The sequence below is a fragment of the Chenopodium album genome, chromosome 18 (genome assembly GCF_948465745.1).
Source record: "Chenopodium album chromosome 18, dcCheAlbu1.1, whole genome shotgun sequence".
NCBI classification, from domain to species: domain Eukaryota; kingdom Viridiplantae; phylum Streptophyta; class Magnoliopsida; order Caryophyllales; family Amaranthaceae; genus Chenopodium; species Chenopodium album.
The window spans coordinates 467,994-491,459 of NC_137851.1; the positions used below are offsets into that span (position 1 = coordinate 467,994).

General features: G+C 33.5%; 4 protein-coding genes and 1 long non-coding RNA gene across 9 annotated transcripts; 3 read left to right on the forward strand and 2 right to left on the reverse strand.

The window, feature by feature from the left end:
- The first annotated feature begins 865 nt into the window (after window positions 1-865).
- LOC145591080 (uncharacterized) lies at window positions 866-5,968 on the forward strand. Of its 5 annotated transcripts, none has more exons than XM_081647465.1 (10): window positions 866-1,145; window positions 1,246-1,305; window positions 2,077-2,374; window positions 2,474-3,434; window positions 3,738-4,321; window positions 4,414-4,588; window positions 4,712-4,843; window positions 4,937-5,074; window positions 5,189-5,380; window positions 5,483-5,968. In XM_081647465.1, the coding sequence occupies exons 2-10, from the start codon at window positions 1,260-1,262 to the stop codon at window positions 5,783-5,785; spliced, it is 2,829 nt and encodes a 942-aa protein (XP_081503591.1). In that variant the 5' UTR covers window positions 866-1,145; window positions 1,246-1,259; the 3' UTR covers window positions 5,786-5,968. The 5 variants fall into 5 exon arrangements, with proteins under 5 accessions (XP_081503591.1, XP_081503593.1, XP_081503590.1 ...); XM_081647467.1 differs by having other exon boundaries at window positions 2,095-2,374; XM_081647464.1 differs by having other exon boundaries at window positions 866-1,305.
- A 696-nt stretch (window positions 5,969-6,664) lies between these two features.
- Window positions 6,665-10,378, forward strand: LOC145591083 (uncharacterized). Its single transcript, XR_014102243.1, has 5 exons — window positions 6,665-6,762; window positions 6,980-7,120; window positions 7,684-7,739; window positions 9,831-9,911; window positions 10,012-10,378. It is a non-coding gene; the product is annotated as an uncharacterized LOC145591083 (long non-coding RNA).
- Window positions 6,800-8,144, reverse strand: LOC145591082 (protein FAR1-RELATED SEQUENCE 5-like). Its single transcript, XM_081647471.1, has 2 exons — window positions 7,676-8,144; window positions 6,800-7,595 (listed from the first exon to the last, which is right to left on the reverse strand). The coding sequence occupies exons 1-2, from the start codon at window positions 8,027-8,029 to the stop codon at window positions 6,852-6,854; spliced, it is 1,098 nt and encodes a 365-aa protein (XP_081503597.1). The 5' UTR covers window positions 8,030-8,144; the 3' UTR covers window positions 6,800-6,851.
- A 109-nt stretch (window positions 10,379-10,487) lies between the features above and the next one.
- On the forward strand, window positions 10,488-15,658 carry LOC145591081 (aspartate aminotransferase, chloroplastic-like). Its single transcript, XM_081647470.1, has 12 exons — window positions 10,488-10,581; window positions 10,745-10,804; window positions 10,898-10,975; window positions 11,509-11,703; window positions 11,941-11,979; window positions 12,067-12,156; window positions 12,337-12,445; window positions 12,550-12,659; window positions 13,558-13,701; window positions 14,355-14,521; window positions 14,915-15,179; window positions 15,278-15,658. Exons 2-12 carry the CDS (start codon window positions 10,745-10,747, stop codon window positions 15,407-15,409), a joined length of 1,389 nt encoding a protein of 462 aa, XP_081503596.1. The 5' UTR covers window positions 10,488-10,581; the 3' UTR covers window positions 15,410-15,658.
- A 917-nt stretch (window positions 15,659-16,575) lies between these two features.
- Window positions 16,576-20,869, reverse strand: LOC145592551 (putative receptor-like protein kinase At1g80640). The gene is made up of 10 exons (XM_081649050.1): window positions 20,522-20,869; window positions 19,946-20,119; window positions 19,567-19,820; window positions 19,326-19,458; window positions 18,918-18,981; window positions 18,730-18,826; window positions 18,487-18,589; window positions 17,582-17,700; window positions 17,415-17,504; window positions 16,576-17,034 (listed from the first exon to the last, which is right to left on the reverse strand). The coding sequence occupies exons 1-10, from the start codon at window positions 20,664-20,666 to the stop codon at window positions 16,858-16,860; spliced, it is 1,356 nt and encodes a 451-aa protein (XP_081505176.1). The 5' UTR covers window positions 20,667-20,869; the 3' UTR covers window positions 16,576-16,857.
- Window positions 20,870-23,466: the final 2,597 nt, after the last annotated feature.

The window sequence follows — 23,466 nt, forward strand, 5'->3', positions numbered from 1 at the left end:
TAAATATATTCCAGAATGGAGAATATAATCAATGAGCATGTTAGAGATCAAGTGTTATGGACTTTTTGGGTGTTTCTTGTTCAGCCAAGCAAATTTAATTAGATGCTCCTTTTTTTTGCTAAATAATAGTCTCATTTTAGAACAAAATCTTGTTATTGTTTAAAAACATCCTCTCCACTTTGTTCTTAGTCAAGTAAAACTAATCTAACTCTTTTAACTTTTTTATATTGGCCTTTAATCAAACAAACTTCATTATTTTAATTATTAACTAATGGTGTATTATGCTCACTTTTAAAAATTTTAAAAAAAAATTTAAAAAAAAATAGAGTTAATTTGATTCAATTAGGGTTATTGATCTGGTCTAGTCATAGAATATCACGGAAAATCAAAGGATTAACATATTTAATGAGCTAAGTGCAAATAAAAGTTTGTGAAAACACACCCTCGTATTTAGGTTACATTCCCTTTAACAGTTCAACTGAGTACATCCAATCAAAGCTTATTAGATCTAATTAGACCAAATTAACTCATATTTTGACCTAATTGCTTACAGCTATACATGCTCACACACCCGATTAACTACACCTACTTGTTATCCATCTTGAATTAATCATAAAAATTATTTAACCTCTACATATACCATTGCGTAAATAAAGTTTTTAATTTAGAGATGAGATAATACAACGATCAAGTTGGACCGGGGCTGTAGCTAACCTATGGCCAAAAAAAAGCTTGAAAATAAATTCTTGCCCAAAATGAGATTGGGCCAATTTAACATAGTCAAAAAATCTGTAATCTGGGTTAACAAATGAGCAAAGAGCAAATAAGAAAGAACGTCATCTATCATGCTTTGGATATTCACAAATTTTTAAAAAAAGCGGGTGTTCAATAATGATATTGAATGGCGGATTTTAAGGACAAAAAAACTGTCCTGGGCACGTGCTTTCCAAAATTAAAGAAAAAGAACTTTCTCTCTCCTTGATTTTCTCCTTCATTCACTCATTCACGCTTTCTCTCTCCTCGTTTTTCTCTCTCTAAAAACCAGTTAACTGCGATTTCTCTCTCCTCCATTGTTGCTTTTCGAGCTTTTTCGAGCTTTTTCTCACTTTTCTTTCACTTGTGAAGTTGTTTATCGCTTAATTGTGGTTAGTTTACTTATTTTTTTGAGATTTTTGTTAGTTTAAATTGTTTTGGTTCTTCGATTTTTAGGTTTTTTGATTTTGATTTTGTTTTCGTTTTTTGTAGTGTTAGTTTCAGCAATGGTGAAGAAGAAGATTACAAAGAAGGCTGTAGATGCTGAAGAAGGTGTGTTTGTTTAATTTTTCATCATTTTTTCGAATTTTCAATTGAATTTTCGCTTATATATGTCGAATTAGTAGTGCATGTTATTTTTTATTGTTTTCTGTTGATTTATTATGCATATTATGATAATTGAATTTCAATTTTGAAGTTATTATGTTTAATTTTGCTTTATTTTATTGTTCATTGTGATAATTGGTTCAAAATTTGATATATATGTGTTGTGGTGTTGTTACATGTTAAACAAATTTTGCATGTTTGTTTTCAGAAGTTTTATTCATTATTCTTCAAGTTTTGATGTTAGGTTTTAGTTAGATTATGAGAATAGTATGCATATCTGCATTGTGTTTGTGTATATGTGTTTGAGTACCAGTAATATGTGCATTGTGCATTGTGTGTGAGTAATATATACATTGTTATTTATATGCATGACAAAGGTTATTTTATGCTTTGAAAAGGGTCACTTTATGCTGTGAAAAGGGTCACTTTATTCTGTCAAAAGGGTCACGTTTGTATTTAAAAGGGTTACTTGTTGTAGTTTAAAGGGTGACTTTATGCAGTGAAAAGGGTCACTTTATATAGTTAAAAGGGTCACTTTATATAGTTAAAAGGGTCACTTTATGCTTGTTAAAGGGTTACTTTTTTATTTAAAAGGGTTACTTGTTGTATTTTAAGGGTGACTTTATGCAGTAAAAAGGATTTTTATGCATATATTCTAAATTTTCCCCTGAGTAATTTGTGAATTTGTAATTTATGGTTATCCTCTGTATTAATTAGATATAGGTGGTTCAATAGGTGGATATCGTTATAAATCGCCTTCAAGGGGAAAAGGAATGGGTAAAGAGCCTGCTAAAAAGAACAAGACAGGTCCTGAGAAGGACAAAACAGAGTCTAAAACTGGGAAGTCTAACATTGTGAAGGCTAAAACTGTGAAGGCTAAAACTGTTCCTAAGAAGGCCAAAGCAGAGTCTCAGAAGGTTAAAGCATCTCCTAAGAAGTCTAAAATTGTATCTAAGAAGGCCAAAGCAGATGCTGAATTGCAAGTAGTTTCTGATTCTGATTCTGATACTGTTGTGTAAGTATAAATGTTTTTTGTTTTGTATTTTTTTAATCATATATATCATGATTCTGATTCTGATTCTGATATTGTTTTACTTATATTATTATTATTTAGGGAAAAAAGACCCTTGATTGCAAGGTGCAGACCACACACATTGGAATTAATGATGAGTAATTTTAGTCCTAATCAACAAAAAGCTGTTGAAGAAATAGGTTTTGGTGGTTTATTACATCTGAAATTGAAAACTTTGAATCGTCAAATGCTACATTGGCTGGTTGAACACTTTAATGGAGGTAGCTGCATGTTCACTATTGCTGCTGGTAAAGAGTTTGTAGTTACTAAAAATGATATATGTGATGTCTTTGGCTTGCCTATGAGTGAGATTGCTGTTCCTGAACTTCAGAAGAATCCTGAAGAAGGTAGTGTAGATAAACGTATCATTCAGTCATGGAGACATGATTATGGTCTTACTGAGAAGCAACCTCTACATTTGTCAAAAGTGGAGTCTAGGATGGTTGATTTGGATGATGGTGGTGAAGAATTCAAGAGATGTTTTGTGCTACATGCTATGTCTAGCTTCTTAGCTCCTACTACTAATAGGACTGTTTCATTGAAGTTGCTGAAGGCTGTGGAAAATGTTGATGAAATCAAAACATTTGATTGGTGTTCATATGTTTTGAAAAAATTAAAGAAGGCTGTTGTGAATTATAAGAATGATGAAAATGCTCAAAATGTAAGTGGTTGTTTGCTAGCTTTGCAAATTATGTATTTTCATCGATTAAATTTCCAAGGAGAAAAGGAAAGTAGTACCCTTCCTTTGATTCAACATTGGACTGATGCGAAGATTAAGAAGCGGATCAATTTGGAGATTAAAGCTGGTGATTTTGGGCAGGGACCATTGGATACCCTTACATATCCCGTTTCACAGCCTGAAGTTAGGGATCCTATAACTCCTGTTGTTAAGCAAACTTGTGGTCAAGGGGCTTCTACAAGTGGTAGAAGTGGCCGCATTCTTGCATTTGATCTTCCAGAAAGTGTGATGACTGATGATGAAATTAAAGAAATTTCAACTGATGTAAGTGCTCTTTTTTTTTTTTTATTTAGTTATTATCTCTTTATATGCACTAAAGTTACCCTTTTTGTGCACTAAAGTTACCCTTTTTGTGCACTAAAGTTACCCTTTTTGTGCACTAAAGTTACCCTAAATATTCAGTTATAAGGGTTACTTTATGCATTTTAAAGGGTAACTTTATGCATAATAAAGGGTAACTTTATGCATTTAAAAGGGTAACTTTATGCATATATCATGAATTTTCATTTGTTTTTTATTTTTATTTTTTACATTTGTATAGTTTCTTATTGGTTCATATGTTTGCAGGCTGTTCATGAAACATTTCTTTTGGTCAAAAGAAATATGGATGTATTATTGTTGGTTCAGTCACAGGGTTTTCAAACCTTGAGTGATATGATTGCTTCTCGCAGAACTGAATCATTATCCTCTGATGATCCTGTTGTATTTTCTCAAACACAACAGTTACTTTCTGATCCTCATTACCTGAAGCTTTTAGATGGTTTAATTGAGGAGTGTAACAAGATGAAGTCTATTCATGAAATGTTTCGTGATTTTTATGAACCTGAAGGTCATAACAATGATGATCCTGATAATGAATCTGAAGAAGATTTGAATTTGAATAGGTCTGAGGATGATGTCAATGGTAAAGGAAAAAGTGTTTTGATGAATAGGTCTGAGGATGATGCTGGGCCTTCTGTAGCAAATGCTTCTAGACGTATCGTCAGAGGCAATAAATCTTTTTGCTCACTCGACTGTGGGCCAGTAGGTGTGGATGTTCCTTTTCTTACTCTGTTTTTGAGGTCTAATGCTCGGATTTTCAAGAAATTGCCCAAGTTACATCAGGAAATTCTTGATTATTGTTTACTGAAGGATGATTCAATGATGAGGAAGTTAAATGTCATTTTTTATAATAATTATATTTTATATGTTTTTTTTCCTTTATTTTTTTGTTTAATGCTTATCTTATTTTTTATTGTTGCAGTGAGAATCTTGTTACTATTGGGATGAATTTTTTAATTCCAAGAGAAGACATGGTATCCCTGGTAGCTCCACTTAGAATTAGATGGTGCATCATTGATTGCTACTGTCTGTATTTGAACGAGAAGGCATGTTTTGATTCTGGTCCTCGAAAATTCTTCTTTGGTGTGAGGCAAAGTGTAAGTAATTTGATTTTTTTTTTTATATGCACTAAAGTTACCCTTTATGTGCACTAAAGTTACCCTTTATGTGCACTAAAGTTATTATCTTTTTATATAAACAAGTTCTCATACTTTTAATAGTTTGCATTCTTGCATGTTTGTGAAAACATTGGCAAAGGTGAAGTTTCACAAGCTGTTAATGATTTGCACGGTTTATGGGAAGGTTGGGTGAGCTATGAGAATCCTGAATGTGATATTATGGATGCTGAACTGGTATATTTCATGATAAATTACTATCAAAACTTTAAAAAAGTTCTGTTTTGTGTTAAACTGTCTAAATCAGTGTTTTAATTTTTTCTGTTTCAGATATATTTTCCTGTTCTTATTGAGAATCACTACATTTTGTTTGTTATTGATCATACAAAAGAGGTGGTATATTATCTTGACAATATCATCTGGCGTGATGATGCTCTTGAATATACCAAAGAATTGTCTTCACACTTGGTATGTTTATGTTGATTTCATTGTTATGTTTCTGTTTACTTATTGTTTCCATTTAAATTTTTTTTTTCTTTTTTCTTGTTTTATTTTATTCTAAACTTTTATATTTTATGTCAGTGTGATCAAATGGGTGTTTTTCTCGGAAAAAGAAATCATCCAAAGAGTGTTCAGCTACCTTCTTATAGGTTTCAAATTGTTGAGTTGGAATGGAGAAAAGAAAAAGTTGACAATTTGGACTGTGGGGTGTTTGTTATGTATCACATGCTCCATTTTGTTGGCGAATCGTTCAAATTAAATGAACTCAAAACAGTAATTATTCATCTATTTTGTATGTATTTTTTCCCTTTCTAATGCTTTTATTAATTACATATTGATAAGTTTTTTTTTTTTTTTTTTTTTTTCTGTTGTGAGATTATTGGGAGAAAATTTCTGCGAGGTGAGATTTGTACGACACTGGTGCTGTGTGATTTGAATGAATCTAGGAATGATGTGTTGTCAGAATTAGAGAAGTTCAATGAGAAGAAGAAAGATCCTGCTTATTGCCAAGAAATTGAAATGAGAAGAAAGGATGCAATTGCTGCAAAGAAGAAGAAAGATAATGAAGAAAGAATAATGGCAGCTGAAGTAGAAGCAAAGGCAGAGGCAGACGAAGAGAATCCCAAAGGAAAAAGGGCAAAAAAGAAGACAGACAAGTACACTCCTTCTAAAGGGTGAAATGACTGTTAGAAGCAAAGGTTGATTAGGTCTAGGAGCATTTTTTGAACAATGAAAAAACTTAATGTTTGTGCATATACATCAAGTTAAATGATGTAATTAAACTTAGTGGTTAGTTTTTTGTTCTTTTGGAATACTGATGTATGTGCATACATTAAGTAATTTGAAAGGTTCTTGTGTATGTTTTTTGGGGTCACTTTTGTGCATAAAAAGGGTTACTTTGTGGCATAAAAAGGGTTACTTTTTATATTTGATAAGGTATACTTTTTTGGGTAGATAGGGTAACTTTTATGCATGAAAAGGGTAACTTTTATTGACAAAAGGGGTAACTTTTATTACTTGAAAGGGTAACTATTAACAAAGAGAAGGTTAATTTAGTGGATAGAAAGGATAAGGTATACTTTTTTTGGATAGATAGGGTAACTTTTATGCGTGAAAAGGGTAACTTTTATTGACAAAAGGGGTAACTTTTATTACCAGAAAGCGTAACTTTTAGTGGATATAAAGGATAACGTTTATGCATGAAAAGGGTCACTTTAATTCATGAAAAGGGTAACATAAGTTGATGTTTCCAAGAATTAAATATCTGCTAATAAAAGTGTCAATCACATTTTCATTAAACTTGTCATAGAGTAAAAAAACAAAAGAAAAATAGTTTAACAATACAAGGTATATTAATTTCAAAAAAAAAATGTTCAAAAAAAGATCTTAAAAGAGTCGTAAGTTAGGTGTTTTTGATCCAAATTCTGAATTTGGAGGTGGCAGTGCTGGTTTTCTTTTTCTCTTGCTTTTTTCAAGTCCTCCTTTTGCTCTCTTGCTTCTTCCTTTTGTTACAGCCGTTTTAGGATCAAGTATTTGTGGTACACTTGTGCTTGTACTCGATGCTGAAGAAACATCAGTATTGCTTTGAGTGCTGTCTGCCACATCAGGAATGTTAGAAGCAGCTTCTGTACTTTCTTTCTAAGCAGCAATAGCAAGTAAGTCTTCCACCATTTTAAGACTGTTTCTGAAGCTTAATAATACAAGGTATATTAATTTCGAAAAAAAAAATGTTCAAAAAAAGATCTTAAAAGAGTCGTAAGTTAGGTGTTTTTGATCCAAATTCTGAATTTGGAGGTGGCAGTGCTGGTTTTCTTTTTCTCTTGCTTTTTTCAAGTCCTCCTTTTGCTCTCTTGCTTCTTCCTTTTGTTACAGCCGTTTTAGGATCAAGTATTTGTGGTACACTTGTGCTTGTACTCGATGCTGAAGAAACGTCAGTATTGCTTTGAGTGCTGTCTGCCACATCAGGAATGTTAGAAGCAGCTTCTGCACTTTCTTTCTGAGCAGCAATAGCAAGTAAGTCTTCCACCATTTTAAGACTGTTTCTGAAGCTTTCTTCCATAAATGCTCTTGTGTCTTCATTTTCTTGACTTTTTAAGATTAGATTGTAGTATTTCCTCATCATTGTTTGCCTCCATGGAATATATTGCTGTTTAGGATCCTGATTCTTCAACCTATCCCATGCCTCTGTTTTTGCAAACTTAGTCCATCTTTTTGAAACATACTTATCTGGTATTCTTGTTACTGAATGCAAATGTAGAATTCTGATGCAATGATAACATAACCATCCAGATGCTTCAAAATTTTTGCAAGTGCACCATACAGTTTGGCTCTCATGTATATAGTTTACTTGATGTGCAGACCATGGCTTGTCTTCTAGTGTTACTTGATAAAGTAGGCATTCTTCATTACTGCCTAACATCTGAACAGTTGTTGCCATAGAGTATCCAAACTCCTCTTCAAAATCTCTAAAGAGTGATAAAGTGAAAACCTGTACATCAAAATCATGTAGGTTCATTTAAATTGCCATATATTAGGTGTAATTTATGTAGTTGTCAGTTAACTTTTTACCTGTGCAGCATGCTTTAGCATTCCAGAGAGAGGCAATGAAGTGAATGCTATTGACTTGCTACAGGTAAACTCATCATATTTCTCTGTGCTTCTCCAACGATTGGTTGTCTTCTTAAATATGGTATAAAATTCTGTCAAAGTAGTTGTTTTACTTGCTCTGAATCCTATAGCATGATTAGTGCTTTCACTCCTTTGTGACGATAAGATTCCTGCTGAAAAGAAATCTCTACTAAGGGCAGGACACCATTTGTCTTTCAACTCATACACTCTTTTGTACCAAGAGTGTTCTGTCAACTCATATTTCTGCAACATTGCCTGCCACTTTTCTTCGAATTCTTGTTCTGTCACACACATCTTTAAGCACTGGTTGAATGCAAATTTGAATTCTTTGTCTTTTTTAAGAGCTCCAAATCTGGTTATGGCATTTTGCTCCAAATGCCATATACAAAGTCTATGCCTTGTATTTGGAATCACCTGCATTGAAAATAAAGGGGTCACTTTATGCTGTTAAAAGGGTTACTTTATGCACTAAAAAGGATAACTTTATGCAGATAAAAGGGTAACTTTTATGTGAAAAGAAAAACTTTATTGTCAGATCTCAAATCTGTAAGATGTCAATATAAATCTTTTACCTCCAGAATTGCATTTGCCATTGCTTGGTCCTGGTCAGTGAATATTGAAGTTGGTTTTCTATCCTCCATAGCTTTGAAGAAGGTTTGTAATAACCACACAAATGAATCTGTTGTTTCATCCCCAATAAAAGCACATGCAAACATACAATTATGCCAGTGGTTATTTATGCCAACAAATGGAGCACATATAAGATTATATCTGTTGGTTCTGTATGTTGTATCAAAGACAAGAACATCTCCATATATCCTATAGTCTTCTAGCATCATTGAATCTCTCCAAAAGATATTGCAAATTCTTCCTTCTTTGTCAAACTTCACTCTAAAAAAGAAGTTTGGATCCTCTGATTGTTCTTGACTTAAAATGTTCACTAAAGTTTGAGCATCTCCAGCCTCAATTTGTTCCATTCTTAACCTTGAGCAGAAATTCAGGTGATCTACAACACTATGGCCTACATTCTGTTCTCCTCCAGCCTCTGTAGCCATGTAATAGTAAGTGTCCATTGTAGTTAAACCTGAAGATTTCATTGTTTTGATTGCTTCAGTTTTTTCCTTTGTCATTTTTCTTTCAGAACGATGCAAATAATGCCACTGTGGCTTTGTTAGCTCGTGGTTATGCTGAATAACATGAGACACCACCTCAAACTGTCCTTCTTTATTCACTTTTGCTCTTATGCATGCCTTGCAATTTGATCTTGTAATGGCTACTTGTCTTGGCTTTCTTGCTTTTACATTTACATCCTCTTCATCAACCATTTCAACTAACTTTGTTTTCTTCTGACCTGAATGTCTCTTTCCCTCAGCAGAACACACATAGTTTTTCTCAGTTACTATTTTTGTGTGTTGTTTGAATCTAGTTGTATGTTTTCTTATTGAAAATCCCAGTATAGCAGCATGTTTTTCATACAATTCCAAAATTTCTTCAAAAGTTTCTCTTACCACACCAACAAATGATCCTCTAAGATCTAAACCAGAAGCATCAATTGGATTTGTATCTGTTATTTAATACAAACAAATCAGATAATAACCACAGCCAGCATAAAAAAGGGTAGCATTCGTGTGAAAATAGGGTAACTTTTATGCATGAAAAAGGTAACATTTAGGCATTCAAAGGGATACTTTCTGCATACAACTTGAATTTTCAGCATACAATTTGAGTGTAACATTTGTGCATAAATAGGGTCACTTTTAAGCATGAAAAGGGTAACATTTAGACATTCAAAGGGTTACTTTTTGCATACAATCTGAGTGTAACATTTGTGCATAAATAGGGTCACTTTTAAGCATGAAAAGGGTAACATTTAGGCAATCAAAGGGTTACTTTTTGCATGCAATCTCAAAAGTTCTGCATTCAATCTGAGGGTAACATTTAGGCATAAATAGGGTCACGTTTATGCATAAAAAGGGTAACAATTATGTATTCAAAGGGTTCTTTTTAGCATACAATCTCAAAAATTTATAGAAATTACCTTCAGTTGCATTTGTTTTGGTTGTTTGTTCTGAATTTGAATCAATTGATTTATCAGGAACCACTTGATTTTCAGCATTGTGTATTGCGTCTTCTGCATTATCAATTGCTTCTGCATTGTCTGGATGGTTGAATATTGGTACGAATTCATCTCCAAAACAATAAGTTTCTTCTTCTTCTATAATCGATCGATTTAAATCGATTTCAAATTCAGTCTCAACTTGCCTCTGTTTTTGTAGCAATTCGTGAATGAGATTGCTGCATTTTGTTGTATCGAAAGTCGAATTCTCCATTGATGATCGATTTCTGCAATTTGTAAGTTTTCTCACCTTTTTTCTCCTCGATTGATGATCGAATTCTTCTATTTGTGCGTTTTCTCACCTTTTTTCTCCTTTATTGATGATCGATTTCTGCAATTTTTGCGTTTTCTAACCTTTTTTCTCCTCGATTGATGATCGTTTTTTGCAATTTTTGCGATTTCTCACTTTCTCTCTCCTCCATTGTTCTGCGTTTTCTCACTTTCTCTCTCCTCCATTGTTCTGCGTTTTTTTGATTTAGGTATAAAATTCCGTGATTTTAAATTAAGCTATTTTAAAAAAAAAAAAAAAAAAAAAAAAAAACAATAAAGAAGTTGCACGTGAGAAAAACCCGATGTACAGTAAAAATACTGTACACCGGGTACATGCAAATGGAGTTGTTGGATATTATCGCCCCTTCCAAACTCATTTCTTCCCCACTCACTCACTCTGTCTTTCTCTCTCTCTTAATCTTTACTTCCTCTGTTGCTGTCCTTTGAAGCTTTTATTAAGGTACTCTTTTCTCTCTCCTCTTTCCTTCTTTTCTCTCACTTTAACTATCTTTTCAATCATCATTAATCTCACTCGGAAAATTCCTGGTTAAAACAATCTAAAAACAACTGAAAAGAAAGAAAATGGTTCAGGATTTGTTGATTAATTTTTGTGGGTTTTTCAGATGGCTTCATCAATTGCATCTTCTGCTGCTTCTCTTTCTCTTCAACTTCCTTCTAACAAGGTTTCTTCCTCTTCCCCTTCTTCTTTTTTTTTTTTTTTTTTTATTACTTTGGGTTTTTTAAATAAAGTTTTGTTTTTTTTTTTTTTCTTTTAGGGAAGGGTGAAATTGAGCAGCTGTGATTCCAATGCTTTTATCAAGGGAGATAAGAGAAATGCAGCTTTTAAATTGCAGGTAATTAGTATTCCCAATTTACATTTGATCATTTTGTTCAATTGGGTTTTACTGATGTTTTACCTGTGATTTGTCAGAAAGTTGTTATTTTTATCTTGGTTATATCGTTTTAAAGATTTTTTGATCTTGAGAGACATTTCACTATAATTATATAATTTGATAGCTTCCTCGGAATTATCGCTTGTATTGAACCATTTTTAGTTACTGAATTTGATTCATTCAATTTCTACAATGTGCACTGAGGTTCATGCCAATTTATGCTGTAATGTTGATCTTACTGCATATTGGGCCTCGTTATCTTAATTTCATGCTGAAATTGTTACTTTGAGTGTAATGATGCTTTTATCAGTGGCCAAATTTCATGGATGATTCTGAACTTTACTGTAAACAATATTCAATTTAATCATTTTAGGCTCAGGGGGGAGAAAATGGGTGGATTGGAGGGTTTTTCTTGGTTGAGCTTTACTATAAACAAAGATTGTGATCTTCATTGTATGCTTATTGTTTTTATGTGTTTGGTCCTCCTATTGCAGTCTTTCAGTCGGGTTAGTATGGTTGCCACCGTCAATGTTTCTCGTTTTGATGGTATATCAATGGCTCCTGCAGACCCTATTTTAGGTGTTTCGGAAGCTTTTAAAGCTGATAAGGATGAAAAGAAGCTCAATCTTGGTGTTGGAGCCTATCGAACCGAAGAACTCCAGCCTTACGTACTGAATGTTGTCAAGAAGGTCAGACTTGGTCTTTGTGTGTAATATGTACTTAATTCCTTTTTTATGCATTTCTTGAATTAGTGATGCTAATTTTTTGGTCTTTTACTGATTACACGCTGAAGTCAATGGTGGTTGTAATTTGGTGTCTATTCTTTGTTCCAGTCTACTGCTTACTCTAGATCAAATGTTGCTTAGTTTTTGCAGTATTTTGTAAATGCTTGAGTCGTACATGATTTTGTTTGGGTTTGCTTTCAGGCGGAGAATCTTATGCTGGAGAGAGGAGAAAACAAGGAGGTATGCTGAATTGCTGAATGGATGTGGAGTTTCCTCATTCATACTTTTCTCATCATTTGCTTACGACGTGTTGATTTCTCTGTGCAGTATCTGCCAATTGAAGGATTGGCTGCGTTTAACAAAGTGACTGCAGAATTGTTGTTTGGAGCTGACAATGCGGTTCTGAAAGAACAAAGAGTATGTATGCTGAAAAGGCAACTAATCTCTCTTTCATTACCTGCTGTAGATAATCTCATTGATTTGCCCTTTTATTTGGGGGTGAAGGGATTGTTTTGATTTTATTCTAGTTCTTAAAAAGATGAAAAAGGATGCCCTGTGTCTTATTTGAAATGTAGCTGAACTTGTTTTCTTGTCTAGGTTGCAACTGTCCAAAGTCTTTCAGGAACTGGCTCTCTTCGCCTTGCAGCAGCACTCATTGAACGATATTTCCCTGGGGCAAAAGTGTTGATATCATCTCCAACATGGGGTATGTATCTTTAGCTCTTCACTCCTTATCCAGTGAGAATGTCTTGATTAACTCATATTCTCCATGCATATAATGACTTAGACTGAAGTTTCTTTATGGTGCAGGCAACCACAAAAATATTTTCAATGATGCCAAAGTTCCATGGTCTGAGTACAGATACTATGATCCTAAAACAGTTGGTTTGGATTTTGAGGGGATGATAGCAGATATTAAGGTAAGATGGAGATGTGCTATGTGACATTTGCAATTTATTAGTAAACAATCATCATTTTGTTCATGTTTCCTCATTCCTTTTACCCTCTTTGGCTCTATTTGAGTAGCATAGCTTGCCACAAATTATCGACTCCTCTGATGCTACCTTTCACAAGCCTTTAAGAAGTTTTAGATTTAATTCAGTTTGTACACTTACAACATAAATGGCATTTTTGTTACCCTTTGGATATATACTTGGCTGTTTTGTCGCATGGAACATTTATACTCCCACTACAAATATGTTTTCTAGAATATGAGCTCAATTGCGATACTTTCTGACTTCGACATTGATTTTATGTGGTTTTCTTATGTGTTTTGTTTGGTATTGAAAAAGAGGCTGTCAGGCTGATGAGGAGCAAACCAAAATGTGGATAGGTATTTAAAAATCTTTTGCAATCGAAATGTATCAAATGTTCAACTCTAGATAAAAGGGAGGCTATGACGTCTCGAATGAGGCTCTTTCCCTAGGAAAGGTGGAGGGGTCAAATATATGCAGTCTACCCTGCTAATAGAAAGAAGTTTTTTCTTAGACAACCCTTCATTGGAATGCTTTAGGTTCTGCAACTTCATGCTAGATAAGGAGTAAAGAAATATATTCATCTTTATTCTGTCTATTATGGAGTACTGGTATTACCTTAGTTACAAATTGTTTATGATGACTCTTTCTGCTCCATTAGAGATGGACTCTATAAGCTGAAATACAAATACTTTTATATTGGTTTTTATATACTCCTTAGACCTGCTTGACACTTGAAGATTTGAGTTTGGATGTGGAATTCCATTAGAAAGCAATCTTTTTTCTTATTTGCTTATTTATCTGGATTTTTTTAATTTAACTACTTAGATTCTAATGGTTTCAGGCAGCTCCTGAAGGATCATTTATTTTACTCCATGGCTGTGCACACAACCCCACCGGAATTGATCCAACTCCTGAACAATGGGAAAAAATTGCCGATGTCATTCAGGAGAAGAGCCATATTCCATTCTTTGATGTTGCTTATCAGGTATTTCTCTTCAATGTTCAACAACTTGCATCAATTATGTTCATCAGCACAAGCATCTACATTGGTGAAGTGTAAAGTTTCTAGCAGTCTTAAAAAATTTTATATGCCTTTGATTTCTGAAGTGCCATGCTGATAAAGTATTGGAAAGTCACTGACTAGAACCTAAAATTATTAAAACCAGACAAAGGTTGTTTTTTGTGTGATCTTTTCTTTATAAGGATGAGAAACCTGAATTATGAGATCTTTTGAGGTAATATTCTTGTTTGACTAAACCCGCGTTGTCATTCAATACAAGGAACAATGTAAAAATTTACAAACAAACAAAAAAAAAGTTAATTGTTATATCTACTCTTTGGGAGCCATTCAGCCTCTCCATTTTCCTCCCTCTTTTAGAGTATGCTTGATTTGAAAATCCTGTCAATCTGTCATCCTTACTACATGTCATATCAATCAATCAAAGCCTTAATCCCATAAGTGAGGTCAGCTACGTGAACCAAAAGTGATTATTCGGTATAGTCATCCACAAAAATCTTCCTCCTCCATCCCTTACGGTCAAATCCCTTACTACATGTCATAGTGATTATTCAGCACCCTACGCTGTGTGGAACTTTCAACGCAACTCCTAGTTAATCACTTGGTAATCTGTGTTGTAGGGTTTTGCAAGTGGTAGCCTTGACAAAGATGCATCATCTATGAGGATGTTTGCTGCTCGTGGTATGGAATTACTGGTTGCTCAATCTTACAGTAAAAATCTTGGTCTTTACTCGGAAAGAATAGGTGCAATCAATGTTGTCTGCTCATCGGCAGATGCTGCTGCTAGGTAAAAACAAGTTCTTGCATCCTTACTTCAATTCTCAGCTTTCACAAAATCATGCTTTGTTGGATTAAGCATGCTGATCACAGAAACTAAAACTTATGCGTCATGAGCTTGAAGCTCTGATAATATCCGTTTTACTATTAGTTTCTGCAATTTATATATTTTACTTGGTGACCTGAGATTGTAAAGTTATTTTGACTTTAGTGACCTAATACTATCACCGTCCAAATTCCCTTTACATTATGACTTGACATTCAAGATTCCTAATGTGAAATTAGGAGTTGCGTGAGACATGTCATACTTCAAGGCACCAAAATGGAAACTTTCCAACAAAGGAAACTAGTTTTGTGTCTTGTTTAATTTAATTTTACTAAAAGAGCTGGTGTGATCTTTCAGGGTAAAGAGCCAATTGAAAAGGATTGCACGTCCTATGTACTCAAATCCTCCCGTTCATGGGGCTAGGATTGTTGCTGACGTTGTGGGCAATCCAGAGCTTTTCAATGAATGGAAAGAAGAGATGGAAATGATGGCTGGTAGGATAAAGAGTGTAAGGCAGTTGTTGTACGACAACATCACTTCAAAAGATAAGAGTGGGAAGGATTGGTCATTTATTCTTAAACAGATAGGCATGTTCTCATTCACTGGCCTAAACAAAGCTCAGGTAATTTTCTTTCCAGGTTGTAGTATTATTGAGATCTGTCAAATTAGCATCTATCTGCGAATGTGCCATTACTCATTTCATCCTCTTGTTTTTACCAGAGTGATAATATGACAGATAAGTGGCATATATACATGACGAAGGATGGGAGAATATCACTGGCTGGTTTATCCGCAGCCAAATGCGAGTATCTTGCTGATGCCATCATCGACTCATACTACAATGTTAGTTAAAAGATAATTAATTATACACTATACGCATGAAGGCTAGGAATACACCTTCAAAATTTTTGGTGAGTGTTCATCTTGACTGCGAGAATTTGTAATAATGTACACTATGTGCTCTCTTCTTGAAGCAATGTGCACTGTTGTTAGTTTTGTTTGGAGGGTTATATTTGTAACAATTATCTTACTTTGAAAACTCCATTGTTATCAACATTTTCTGTATATGTACTACTTGATGATCATTACCCAAATTTCTCACTCTGAAACTTTCCACAAGATCTCCCACCCACCGCGCATCACCACCCATCAGTGTGCACAATGGTCATTATAGTCTAAATTGTTGCCACTTGCCAGCTTTCTTTGCAAGTCTTTCAAGAAGTCATTATAGTCTTCCGAGTTTAATTTACAACTAAAATGAGTTATAAACGAGGATTAATCAGTGAAACAAGGTCATGTTAGGTAAATAAAACACAAAAACATGAAAACTTCATAAAATGATGAATCAATTTTATTTTATTATTTGTGGATTACATGATCAAGGAAAATTAAGTCGGAAAACTTTACCAATATACAATAGAAAATTGATCATTTGTACACAATTCTCACATGGTTCTAAACTAGAGGGAAGTATGAAACAGGTATGGCTTTACAGCCATAAGCTATAATAGTAGTTGGCTTAGCATTATTATTAGTCAAAATTGTTGATTGAGTTGATCTTTAATAATTACTCGTATTAGGTACCCGACACTATGGCCTTTTCTTTTCTCTATTCTAATCAAGTCCTTTTCAAGTACCAATGTGATTAACTTCCATTGTAATTAACTTCAATGCATCATGCTCCTTGAATTTAATTTTTTAGCTGACATCATCGGCCCTCAATACCACGTAGCTCTCTTTCACTATCCAAGCATATCGAATTTACAAACAGATCGTGTGAATTAGGTTTAATTCAAGTCGCGTTTGGGTTTATTGTCAATTACTCCGTATTTATTATGAAAATTCAGTTAATACTACCCGAGTCATCTTTCAGGTGGGGAACTAATCCGTATCACATCGTGAAAATCAAGTTATCTACATTGAGATACATTTAAGGTTTGGATCCACCTTTATTGTGTTGGGTTAGTTTGTAAAGTTCATGAACACACACAATCTATGAATTTCAAGATGTAGGCCAACTCTGAAAGTAATTACATGAGCAGAACATGTATAATATACTGCATTTTCTATTCACAAATGCAACAGATTCATCTTTATGTGTGTCAATTTACAAACTTGGTTGCTAAACCAAGACACAATCTGAACTTAACAATGACTTAAATAAAGAGATATGGCGGGTAACTCAAAGGAAAAGAAGAGGAGGAGAAAAACTTGATGATATAGGAAGATAAGCAGGAGAGGTCGGACTCTGACAATAGCGCAGTTCAAAATTGTGAGGAATGTAGTTCTTCTTTAACCTCCTAAGCTGTCTGTTGCTCCATACATGTTTCTGAGGCCCTTGTATTAGCGCGCTGGTTAATTCTTAGAGTACCTCCAAGCTCAACTGGAACGAGCGGAACAAGTGAATGCATAACATCGATAATCAATGGACGGTAACTTGGTTCTGGCTGCACGCATAAGACAGCCACAGCAGCTACCTACAAAATTGCAGGAGAAACTGTTTTCTTAGCAAGTTTAAGCATGGATCTATAGGAACAGATTAATTGTCCTGCAGATTATTTGTCCTGCAGATTATTTGTCAACCATTACATTTTCGGTTTCCCCTAAAATACTAATGGTAGATTATTATTGTACGGAGTATCTTTCAAAGTTTCTTCACTGAATCAAATAATAGAGAGACTATGATAAACCAAATATTACAAAGACTATTTGGTTCACTTTCTATCCTTAATTTTGACTATGACCTTCACTTAACAAGTACAGAGTACTTTTCTTAATGAAAATTTTAAAGAACCAAATTCAGATTGTTAGGGCCTACAATAAATAAGGAAGTAAAAGGGAAGTGTGAAAATTTTACTTGGTACAAATGCTTAGGATCCATGGTGTCTCTGATAACGGGATCCACGATGTTCGGAAGCTTTGATCTGTCTGTCAATTGAGGCATTGCCTGCAATAGATTGAACTTCAGACTTAAAAACCTTATCACTCGATATATTGCCATGCATTAGAGCACATTATACATACCCATGTCACAATGGATTGGCATTGAGACGGTGAAAGTTTTTCTACAGGCTTTCTCCCAAGGAGAAGCTCTAAAAGCACCACTCCAAATGCATAAACATCACTTTTATCAGTCAATTTACCTGGAAACATACAAAACCCCTTAATTAATCATATATTCAAAAACAAACTGCTAAGAGCATAGCCTCAGTTGTCAGTCAAATTGTCAGATATTTAGAGTAAACAAATTATCGTCTTTAACAGCATTGTTCTTTTCACCAAAATTCACCTTATGACTTATTATAACTTATCCTATACTAAACAACTTTAGTGGTAAATAAACTTTGGAGAAAGGAACAAACCGAAACATGGCAAACTGATTCCTATAATGCTTACACACTAAGTGATTCTTTTTAACCAAGTGCAATCTAGGCCACAAAAATCATTTGAATTTGTAATGTACGATTCCTTCGTAACTTCAGTATTCAAGCCAGAGAATTCAACATAGAGGTCTAGAATATTCTGGTTTCTAAAGTTTCTGTGTTGCTGACAATTAATATAGTGGACCGAGGTAATCTCAGTCCAGCAAGAATATGGCGGCAAAGAGATCAGCTAATAAACCATGTAAATGTTTTTTGTAAGAACAGATTACATAGCATTATTGACCCACCTGCTATTCAGCAGCATAACATGTGCACCCATATGCAATTGAAATTAAATATAAATCACAAAAGTACTATTCATATACACCTACTTAGATCATATTATTCTAAGAGTTTATTAAACAAAGCAACTTAACAACCCGACAAAGCCATTAAAATGCATCTCTAATTCTCGATGAAAGAAATATACTGTTAGACAAAAGCTAAGCAGCCAGATTAGAGAATTTACAGTTTACCATGCATGCTGAGCAGGCTTAGTTGACTTACCATCTAAAAGGTACTCGGGTGCCACATACCCTAAGGTGCCTGAGAGCTTGATATTGTTCTTGATATGAGGTCCATTGGTGATAGCAAAACCAAAATCCGAAAGCTAGCAAAGATAAAGTAAATGGGGTGAGGTCGGATAAAGCAACATCAGTGAATCATTAAAATGCTTAGAAGTTCAAACTACCGATAATTTAATACTCAATTGATTATATAATAATCAATAAACAAATATAAGGTATTAACCTTGGCATTAAGCTCGGCATCCAGAAGGATATTAGATGATTTCAGATCTCTATGAATGACTGGAGGGTTACAGTGCTCATGTAGATATTCTAGCCCTCTGGATCAAGACATACAAATTTGTCGTCATGCGATTAAAAAAACCAAAGTTTAACACAAGTGAATGTATCTATATTGTTTTAAAATGTCACCTTGCAATATCAAGAGCAATCTTCATTCGGATATGCCAAGTTAAAGAAGATCCTCGAGAAACGCCTAGAGCATTGATCGAATACAAATATTAGGTTCTCCATCCTTTCATCCTATAATACATTTAGTTTTAAGTTTTGACAGTACTATCCCATATAGTCATATGACTGATATGAGTTATGCCACCCGGACTCTGCATTTCACCTCAAGAGGATGCTTGGATCCTTGACAATCTAACAAGGGTATGGACACTTCCCAATTCATTCTGGACCAAAAACATGGAAATTTTTCATAAAGCAACCAAGTCTGATACTAGATTTACAGACTGACAGTACACATACCCTTGTTAGACATAAGTACCCAAGTCTGAGTAACATAACATATGAGTGTTCTGAGTTCTGAAATATTACCGTGCAACTGAGTTTCTAGGCATCCATTTTCCATAAGTTCATACACAAGAAATCTTGTGTCACCATGTATGCAACAGCCCAAAAGAGTTATGATATTCTGATGCCGAATTTTACTTAACAACGAAATCTCATTCTGCAATTGTGTAATTACAACCCAACATAGGAATATACAATTAGAACAATTGCAAATTCATCATCTTAAACAAAAAATGCAAGCTTAGAAACAACAAATTGATAGTACCTCAAATTCTTTTTCGGCTTCTTGTACACCCACATTAATTTTCTTCACAGCAACATAACAATCACCATCAAGCTTAGCTTTATACACACATCCAAAACCACCCACGCCCAATACATTATTTTCGTCGAAATTGCCGGTGGCAGCCTCTAGCATCTTATACTCCATATTAGAGACACACCCTCCTAATTTGCTACTCATTTTCAATGAATTCAAGCTACCCTTTGATTGATTGAACGAAAATCGATTGACAAAATCTTCATTATTTGAATCCCACCAATGTAAACAACATACACAAGAATAACCGTAAGTCCATATTCATAGAAAATAACAAGATCTTACCATAAAAGGTAAATTTGTAGTCCAAAAATACCAAATTTACCTGATTTTATATCATGCTTCTTTCTGGGTTTATTGCCATGATTCCTCTTATAAAAAATCCACAAACAAAACAAAGATAACATAACAACACCAACTGAAGCACAAGCAACAATTAGGGCTACTTTCAGTCTAGTATTTGAATTCATTTTTGTATTTCCACCACCCACTTCAATTCCTGTTCATCAAATCAAATAAATTAACATCCAAACTAATTAAATTGTAAAGAATATATATCCAACATAAATAAATTGCAAATTTGGGATCAAAAATTGCAAAATTAGCAAAACTCCCACTTCACAATTAAATAAATAAAAACAGATGATTTATGAGAGCTACATGGGAGCAAGAAAGATAATGTTAATTATAACATACATTAATTTGAAGATAAAATGTTGCAATAATAATATAGTGCAAAAATTAAATTTAATGTTATGGGTCATAACTGTTCTAGGGATTTTTTTTTTTTTTTTTTTTTGAATTTTGAAGTGGCCCCCTCAAAATTGAAGACAATTAAATTGTAATTAAGCTCAAATCAGTACTAATGATGGGGAAAAGTAGAGAACTTTAAGTACATTACCTGGAGAAAATTCCGCCAATGAAGGTGAAATTGGAGAACTTAGAGGTGAAAACAGGGGAGATGAAACAGGGGAAATTGTTCTTGCTTCAATGTATGAATTTTGATGTTGGAGAAAAGCAAACAAAAAAATAATAACTTTGCTCATTTTTTGTTCACTTTTTCAATAAATTCCAAAAAAATTGCAAATGTTGTTTCTCACAAAATAATTAAAAGAAGGAAGAAGACATAAACAAGAAGTAGTTAGAAATTGCCCTGTTTTTTGTTTTAATGGAGCTTGTTATAAATCTTCACTTCACATTTTTCTTGCTTTCACTCTCACTCACTCTCTTTTGTCTCTCTCTCATTCCTATAAAACCATGGCCTTGAACAAACAAAATATCAAAAATAATTTTAAAAAATAAAAATAAAAGTGGTAGCAGTTATTTATTTATTTATTTATTATTTATTTTTTTCAAAGTATGCAAGTCATGGATATTTTACATAGTCTGTCTCTGTCAATAGTGAGCTTTTTGATTTGCTTTTTCTCATAATAAAGTTATTTTAATTTTAGCATTGTCATTTCCTCTACTTCTTCAACATTGATTACTGCTCCTACTAAAACAACAACAACAACAACAACAACAAAGTTTTAATTCCAAAATCCAAAATAATTAAGTAAACAACAACAAAGTTTTAAATGGAATTAATTCCAAGATCCAAAGTGAAGGGCTGATAACAACAACAAAGTTTTAATTTCAATGTTTAAAATGATTTGTGCACTGCTATTCTACTAACATAAAATGAAATAAATATTTTTTTGCAAAAAATATACGTACAAAGTACATAGTACATGGTAATTAGGGTTGTTCATCGGTCCAAGACCGGATCGGACCGATGACCGAAAATTTAAATTTCAAAAATCGAAGGCCGGACTGATTAAGTTGAGACTAAACTCAGACTGGACTGAAAGAATCAATCCAAAACCTGGACTGGATTGCTTTGGACCGATTTAAGAATTTTTTTAAAAAAATCTAAATTTTTAATTATATTTTACTCTATATGAAATACTAAAAAAAAAGTAACCTATAAACTACATTTTACTTTTTTTTTTTTAAAGTACTATACAAAAAAGCTTATACAGTTAAAGTTTCAAAGTTTATTAAAGATAGTTTTAGCCATTATTTAAGGTTTTAAGCATAATTTTAAGCAAAAAATCGATCCGATTCAAGACCAGTTTTAATAGGATTTTGGACCGGGCCGGAAAATTAAATTTCAAGACGAAGACCGGATCAGTAATTCGGTGTGGTCCGGTTCATTTTTTCGGTTAAGACCAAATTTTGAACACCCCTAATGGTAATAAATAAATAAATTTTATATTCTAATTTTTAATCCAAGTTTATTTTTTACAAATTCTCACCGGTAACACTCAACTTCTGTTTTTTCTCAATGGTAGAATGCTAAATTTTGGATTATCATTGGTAATCACTAATTAGTAGTACTAATTTACTGGTAACATTAATGAAACTTTTACCTAATTATTGACTAACCATAGTTTACTAATAACAAAATTACGAACCTATCCTTCTAAAAAATCACTTCCCTCCAAAGTTATATGTTGCTTTCCCTCCTTAATCAATTACCCCTTTATATAAACCCTAACCCCCAATTCTATCGTATTCCGGTATTCCCTACTCTTCTTCTTCTCAATTTCTCTAAATACTTCAATGGCTAAACAAGAAATTATCTATATTCTTCACTTGTTCTTCCAATTTTCGATCTGATTTTGAGTTTAATTTGGTGGATTTCGATCTAATTTGGGTATGAACTACTGGGTTTATGATTTCAGTTTCTGTGAGAATTTGGTCATTTGAACAAATTCGATTGTCTTTTCGAGGCTCAACAACGATTATTGCGCATCCTCCCACTGCTATGTAAATGTAAGAATAAAATCGCAAAAACGTTACCAGGGGATTTATATTTGTCAAACCTCTGCCACTACCATTTGCTAAAAATAGCTCATTCTCAAGCACATTTTCACCTCCAAAAAAAATTAGATATTTCCGAAGGACGGAAAAACCATAGCACTCTGACCTTCCTTTCTTTATTAGGACGCTCATAAATTTGGATGAGCTTACCAATGAATGGTTTCTGCTGCTATGCAGGACTTCTTCAAGTTCTTTCTTTCCATTTTCGACAGCACAAGTATCCTCAAGATAGTGGGATTCAAATTTGTCAACATAAACTGTCAAATTTGATTAGACATAAGTGGTTAAGGGAAATAAATAGGGGCAATTAAGTCATTTTGCAGCTAATTTCCCACTTAAATTGGTAACCATGGTTAAGGACTTAGGTAAAAGTTTCATTAATGTTACCAGTAAATTAGTACTACTAATTAGTGATTACCAATGATAATCCAAAATTTAGCATTCTACCATTGAGAAAAAACAGAAGTTGAGTATTACCAGTGAGAATTTCCCAAAATTATTTCTTCCCACAGCTAAAAGTTAAGGTTACACAGTATAATCACAAAATCGTCTACTCCCTTCTTTTTTTTTTTTTTTTTTTTTTTTTGCATTACATATGCTTATCTATGTAGGGTTTGTTCGGTACTAGTTTTTTTAGTAGTTTGACCAAGTCAAATCACTACTGAAGAATAAAAATAAGCATTTGACAATGTTTTTATATGTTAATAGCTAGTAGTCAATAGCTATATATTGAACACTCATCTTTTAATTATTACACAGCTATCCGCTATTACAACAACTAGCTAATAGCTACCTCCACGGCTATATTTTGCCAAACACACCATAATTTCACTATTAAATTATTCTACCTAAAATTATTGTGCTTTGATAAGTGAACATTACAACGAAAAGATTACACACAGTTATAAAACTTTGATATCAGACAAAAAAAAAAAAAGGGAAAAAAATAAAATAAAAATAAACACAACTCCATATCCATGC

Excerpts from the sequence above, each read along its gene's own strand:
- LOC145591081 (XM_081647470.1), top strand. The coding sequence starts at position 10,745 with ATGGCTTCATCAATTGCATCTTCTGCTGCTTCTCTTTCTCTTCAACTT. Across the intron at positions 11,980-12,066 it reads AGAGAGGAGAAAACAAGGAG|TATCTGCCAATTGAAGGATT; the intron begins GTATGCTGAATT and ends TTCTCTGTGCAG. Across the intron at positions 12,157-12,336 it reads CGGTTCTGAAAGAACAAAGA|GTTGCAACTGTCCAAAGTCT; the intron begins GTATGTATGCTG and ends TTTCTTGTCTAG.
- LOC145591080 (XM_081647464.1), top strand. The coding sequence starts at position 1,260 with ATGGTGAAGAAGAAGATTACAAAGAAGGCTGTAGATGCTGAAGAAG. Across the intron at positions 1,306-2,076 it reads GGCTGTAGATGCTGAAGAAG|ATATAGGTGGTTCAATAGGT; the intron begins GTGTGTTTGTTT and ends TGTATTAATTAG. Across the intron at positions 5,381-5,482 it reads AATTAAATGAACTCAAAACA|ATTATTGGGAGAAAATTTCT; the intron begins GTAATTATTCAT and ends TTCTGTTGTGAG.
- LOC145591082 (XM_081647471.1), bottom strand. The coding sequence starts at position 8,029 with ATGTGTGTGACAGAACAAGAATTCGAAGAAAAGTGGCAGGCAATGTTG. Across the intron at positions 7,596-7,675 it reads TGCTAAAGCATGCTGCACAG|GTTTTCACTTTATCACTCTT; the intron begins GTAAAAAGTTAA and ends TTTGATGTACAG.
- LOC145592551 (XM_081649050.1), bottom strand. The coding sequence starts at position 20,666 with ATGAGCAAAGTTATTATTTTTTTGTTTGCTTTTCTCCAACATCAAAAT. Across the intron at positions 18,827-18,917 it reads ATTGCTCTTGATATTGCAAG|AGGGCTAGAATATCTACATG; the intron begins GTGACATTTTAA and ends GTCTTGATCCAG. Across the intron at positions 17,505-17,581 it reads GCCAATCCATTGTGACATGG|GCAATGCCTCAATTGACAGA; the intron begins GTATGTATAATG and ends AATCTATTGCAG.